Raw genomic sequence first — 6,049 nt, 5'->3', positions numbered from 1 at the left:
TACGGCCATCAGAGCAGAATGTTCCTGGGGATGAATTATCCCACCCCGTGCTACCGCAGGAATCGGCGCAGAAGTTCCCTCCTGGCACCAGCCATTGCCAGGGACGGGATGGGAGCGGAGGACCTCTGGGCCTGGTGGGAGCAATCAGCTGGGGTTTGTCTCCCATCTTAGACTCTGCTTTAATTAATATTTTTGGGAATGACTGGAGATAGCGATCCTGTTCCCTCGCTGTTCTTTTACCGGGACTGATAAAGTGCATCAGTGCCAACTTCCCTAAATCTCACGTCAGAGAGAGGCCTGAAGGCAAGTTTGTCCCTCTGCCGCTGCCTCCTGTTGCTAAACTGCTGTTTGGTGCTGACGAAAGGGATGGTAATGACATGGGAACAGCAGATGGCTGTCACAGTGGGCTGGGATTTGGTGGTGAACGGCTTGCAATGTGTAGTCCTGAGCTGGAATTTGCTGTGACGCTCTCAAGATGGCGTTTCTGGGGTGCAGCTCTCTCCTGGGAGCCAGCACACCCCCTCAGCCCTCTCGCAAATGGTGCCTCAGCCTAAGGGTGGGCCCTCTGTGGGCATTGACTTTGACGGGCTTCAGATTGGTTCCTGCTGGGTAAAAAAGCAGCATTTGGAGACCAAGGAATTGGGTGGCCGACGGCCTGGCCTGGGGAGCTGTGCTGCTCTGCATCCCTGGAACAGTTTCCTTGCGGGCTTCAGAGGAAAATTCACACAGAAAGGGAGTATGGATGCTTTAATGTTCCTGCCTCTTCTCCCAAGGAACAGGAGACAAGACAAGAAGAAACAGCCTCAAGTTGCGCCAGGGGAGGTTTAGGATGGATATTAGGGAGAATTTCTTCCCCAAAATGGTTGTCCAGCGCTGGCACAGGCTGCCCAGGGCAGTGGTGGAGTCACCATCCCTGGAGGCATTTAACAGAGGGGCAGATGTGGTGCGGAGGGACATGGGTTAGTGGTGGGTTTGGCAGTGTCAGGGTGATGGTTGGACTTGATGATCTTAAAGGTCCCTTCCAACCTAGATGATTCTATGATTCTATGTCTTCAGACTGGTCTTCACTGCGCACTCCTTACCTAGTAGGATTTCCATGCTCTGACCCCACGTGGGGACAAGCAACCGGGAAAATACTTTACCAGTTGGTGGTGTCAGTGGAAGGGGATTGAAGGGTGTTTGTGACTGTGGACCAGGCTTGGAGCTGGGCTGGGTGTGTACGTCTCACCTGGCTGGAGAGAAGGAAAATGGGTGATGACAGGGTGGACTGCAGTCTGTGTGGGGTCTGAGCGACACGTGAGGATGGATGGGAGCACGATGGGGAGGTCTGGCAGCATTTAGAGCGGTCACAGGCCGGCAAACCTCTTGCCTGATAAACTGCCCTTCAGCCTGACGTGGCAAAGACCTTCGTGTCTGCATATTTACCGGTGTTTAGGAAATGTGTGTCTTCTGTTCTGCAGACCAGTTTTCAAAGACTCCCAGGGCACTCTCGATGTGGAAGGAAAATTCTCGCCTCTGTACAAGCAAGACAGCGGCAAACTCTCGAATGAAGATATGCTGAAGCTTTTAGCAGAATATAAGAAGTAAGTGTAAGAGACTGGTGCAGAGGCTGAGCAGGCGTATTAATATACATTTTTAAACAGTTAAGCATGAGATGACAATTTCTAAAATACTCAGAGGGTAACAAAAAGTGCTGCTGATGCGTTCTACACCTGAGCTTTCAAGGTTCCCACTCTTGTTCCTTTCTCCCTAATACAGACCAGAGAAGACAAAACTGCAGGTCATTCCAGCCCAGTTGAACATCATCATCAAAGACATCCCACTAGACTTCACAAGTAAGTGTCTTGGATTGTAAAATAAGTGCTGGTGGCTCTAGCCTCAGGAGTTAGTGCTTCTGTGGGGAGTTCTGCTGTTTCATTAACAGGAATATCTCGAGGCTGCAATGAGAAATGAGTAATTCGGCACAATCACTGACTTGTAAGTCTCTCTGATGGATTCTGCGGAGGGATGTGGTCCAAGTGCAGAGGTTTACCTGAGGGGTGCATCTGCTTTGCGGTTTGGCCATCACATCCTAAATCTAAAGGGAGCCACCTGCCTGCTTTTGCTGTTATTATTATACCAATCTCACCAAACATTTTTGATCCCTAACACCAGAGGGCTTCACAAACACGGTCAGTGTGATTCTTTACTTTGCATTTAAAGAAACGGAGGCAAAGAAAGGACTCGTGATGTGTTCAGTGTCATTCCATGGGCCTTTGGCAGCTCGTGTCACAGGTTTGCTGGTCCAGTCCCCTGTCCAAAAGGATTTTCTTGTGGACTTAATTTTTCCTGTTCTTTGAAAGGCCATCACTTGAGATGAACGCTCCCTCGTGGTGGATGTGTCTCGGTGAATTAGGCAGGGCTTGCACAGTGGTATTCGGAGGCAACATAGCCATCAAACATCTTCCTGAAGCAGAGAGTGGGAAAGGACTGACGTGGTGGGACCGATGCGCTTTTGAGACGTCAGTCTCAAGTCATCATCTCAGTAGCCTGTCTGCTTCAGTCAGGTCATGTTTGCGTGATTATAGAACAGTAACTTCACAGGTTAGATTCCTGGAAGACTCAAGGTGCAGGTGCTGGGCAGAGCAGCTGTCCCTGCCCAGATGTGGGTCGTTCACAAGACCCTTTGGCTCTGCCCAGAGCTACCGGAAAGTGCCATTTCTGCAGTCCCCGCTGGCAAGGAGAGCAGAGCCCCGTGGTGCCCGTGCCCCCGTCTTTTCTCAGTATTGCTAATGCGGTTGGGGACCACAGAAGTTGCGTGATCAAGGGGAGAATTTTCCCTTAATCATTTCAACAGGAGTGGTCCGAGTCCTGCTGCCTGGTCAAGATACCCGATGCTCTGATGTGAAGAGAACTGGCTGCTCGAGGGCAAGGGCAGAGCTTCAGATCCACGAATTTCCTTTCACATGGTCTGTACTTGGCATGTTTGTGAGGTGTGTGCTTATCCAAGCTTCCCTTCTCTCCTAGATTGTGTCACAGCTTCTTATATCCCTATAAAGCCTTTTGAGAAGAGCTGTGAGGACATTGCAGTTGAAGTGGAGGAGCTTGTCCCAGAAGTTGCAAAATACTGCTATCCCTTCACTGTCTACAAAAACCACCTCTACGTCTACCCTTTGCATTTGAAGTATGAGAACCAGAAGGTGTTTGCGAAGGTGAGCGACCTGGAGAGCAGGCTGCAACCAGACCCGGCGTGCTCTGGGCCGATGCTGCTGACCTGTAGCGATGGCTCATCCTCCCGTTCTCCCCCATTTCAGGCAAGGAATATCGCTGTCTGTGTTGAGTTCAGGGATTCAGATGAAGCTGATGGCAGGCCGTTAAAGGTGGGTACCTGTTAATAGGGCTGCCGTTTGCTCACTGCTGTGTACGGAGTGCCAGCCAGGCTGAGCAGGACAACAGGAAAGCACTGAGTTTCCACGCTCGCTGTTTTAGTTTGGCCGGCAGCGACCCTGAAGCCGGCTTTCCATTTGTCTTCCCAGTGTATATATGGCAAACCCGGAGGCCATCTCCTGACCACGAATGCGTATGCTGCCGTGCTGCATCACAACCAGAGTCCAGAGTTCTACGACGAGGTAAAAACAAAATGGTGGGAAATAACAGATTTTCCTGGATGCTACAAAGCCAAGGGGCCTTTCGGGCTATCTCTTTTTCCAGGGCTGGGTGAAATATGGGTAAAAATAATCGTCAGCCCTTTGCCTCAGTAGAAGGGCTCAGCAAAGCCAGAGGCTCTGTCAATTTTTAATGCCCGTTTGTTTTCTGCTGTCTTTACTGTCACGCTTTGTGCACTCCAATCACACACTCCCATTAATAAGTAATGTGCAAACGTGCTGAAAATGTTAGCCAGGAGTTATTTAAGATGGGTAAGAATGTGTCTTGTGTAACTACATACAACATAGCATTTGTGAAATAAAATGGAATTTAAAATATTACTCCACAATTAAAAATACAGTCTTATCTATCATGATATCATTTTAGATTAAAATTGAGCTTCCAATTCACCTCCATCAAAAGCATCATTTGCTTTTCACCTTCTATCATGTCAGCTGTGAAATTAATACAAAGGCAACATCGAAAAAACAGGACACCGTTGAAACTCAAGGTATGTTCACTGCTTAAATTACTTCTGTTGGAGTGTAAGAGTCCAAGATAAAATAAATGTAGGGGCGTGAAGAAATATTTGATTAAAATACTAGCCTATCTGAATTTTCTTTTTTGAAAGCAACCTAACACAAATCCTAGGTCTGAACTGGAATAAACCACTATGTCTTTAGTGTAGACTAAAGCTCAGATTTTTGCTGCCATCTGACAGCTCTTTCTGCGTGCTCTTGACTTGGCTTGTCTGAGTGGGTCTACTGTCAGTCAAGTCACCGACGAAAACTCCTTGCGAGATCAGGGCCTCGGGGGCTGCTCCTGCCGACACCGGGCACGTGGGAGAGACTGAGCCCACCCCGGTCCCGCTGGTGGGGGTGCTTTTCCGTTCAGCCGGTCCTTGGGCGGCTGAGGGACCCTGGCCTTGGGGCACAGCCATGGCTCACATGCCGTTTCTGCCCCCCAAACCCACTCCTCTTCTTGGTTGTGCTGCATCTGAATTTCGTTCCCCTAGTCAGCAGGTGAAATGTGCTTTAGCAGGGCTGACGGGGTCGATCCCAGCCTCGTTGAAGCCACTTGCGCAACTGTGGGTTTGGTCTTCTCAGGGTGAGACACAGCTCATTTTGGAGCTTGAGCCGAACGCGTATCGCTGTGTGTCTTCTAACTCTGGTCCACCGGTTGCCTCCGCAGTGGGATACGCCTGGGTCCCGTTGCTGAAGGACGGACGCATTGTCACCCTGGAGCGGCATTTGCCGGTTTCATCCAACCTTCCACCTGGCTACCTGGGTCTGGGGGACACAGAGTCACGAAGGGTAGGAAGGCCATTTAACGTGGGCTTAAGCATAAAGGGAAGAGGAAAGCTGAGCTTTTGTTACCACTGGAAGTTCTGGGGTTGTGTTTGTGCTCTGCTCAGGGGAAAGATCCCTACTGCAGCGCGGCCCCACAGCGTAAGGTTCTTAGGGGTGGGAGATGGGACACTTTTAACACCATTTTTCGTGGCTATCTAGGTGCAGGGAATCTTTCTGTGGCAAGCTGGACTGGGCTGTCGTAGGTGGTGCAGAGCAGGAGAGTGGGCACATGCTCTGTGGGCACCTTCTCGCGGAGGTGTCTTTGCCCCACCGTGGCTGCAGTCAGATCACTGGTGTTTGCACTGTGGAGGGAACCCGTTCTTCCCCCCCAGCCCGTCCCTTCAGAGTGTGTGTCTGTCTGCACAGAGTCACCTTCTCACCGCAGGCTGAAACCAAGTACTCGCGTGTTGTCTCTTCACAGCAGCCCAGCGTGGATGCGAAGTGGGTGGATGGAGCAAAGCCGCTGTTTAAAATCAGAATCCATCTGGATTCGACCATTTACACCCAGGTAAGTGGAGCACCTCGTTCTTAAAGACTTTCAACACAAATGCAGAGGAAGCGATTGCTGCATCCTTACTACTGCCGTGCCATAGGTGCTGTGGGAATGAGGTCCCCATGTTTGCAGAGCAGCACTGAGATGCTTCTGTAGCAGCAGGTCTGGGATTACTTGCAGGGATGTCTCCACCTGGACATGATGAGGCAGTTGTGTGAGTGAATGAGCTTAGGGAGAGGCTGATGTTTTCTTAGCCAATTGCACTGTAACTGGCAGGACCAAGGAAACATTTGAGCAAATGAGCTGCTTCGATGATGTAAAAGAGAGAAGAACTGGTGGAAATGGGAGTTTCCCCAGATATTTGACTCTTCATTGAGTTTGGGAAAAAAAAAAAAAGTTTGCTGACAACAGAAAACACATGAAAACAGGAGTCCTGATTTCCCTTTGAAACCAGTTCAGGCTGTTTACCAAGTCCTCATGTGTTCCGACGTCTTATGGTAGTGACAGACTTCCCCAAGCTTCATGTGATGTGAAGCAAAGATCCCCAGCGCGCACTCTGGGGCACCTCCTGTCAGTGCTGCTT

The 6,049-nt window shown here is 50.1% G+C and overlaps 1 protein-coding gene across 1 annotated transcript in view; it reads left to right on the top strand.

Moving 5' to 3' along the window:
- The window catches only part of DOCK11 (dedicator of cytokinesis 11), a 71,056-nt gene that overhangs the window by 19,939 nt on the left and 45,068 nt on the right, over positions 1 to 6,049 (top strand). Inside the window, 8 exon segments of the mRNA XM_009881801.1 lie at positions 1,461 to 1,583; positions 1,759 to 1,835; positions 3,007 to 3,191; positions 3,294 to 3,359; positions 3,516 to 3,608; positions 4,012 to 4,135; positions 4,816 to 4,937; positions 5,395 to 5,481. Of these exon segments, the coding sequence (XP_009880103.1) occupies positions 1,461 to 1,583; positions 1,759 to 1,835; positions 3,007 to 3,191; positions 3,294 to 3,359; positions 3,516 to 3,608; positions 4,012 to 4,135; positions 4,816 to 4,937; positions 5,395 to 5,481 (877 nt within the window).

Source organism: Charadrius vociferus, unplaced genomic scaffold (assembly GCF_000708025.1).
Source record: "Charadrius vociferus isolate BGI_N301 unplaced genomic scaffold, ASM70802v2 scaffold472, whole genome shotgun sequence".
NCBI lineage: Eukaryota > Metazoa > Chordata > Aves > Charadriiformes > Charadriidae > Charadrius > Charadrius vociferus.
This window is presented reverse-complemented; position numbering and strand designations above follow the sequence as displayed.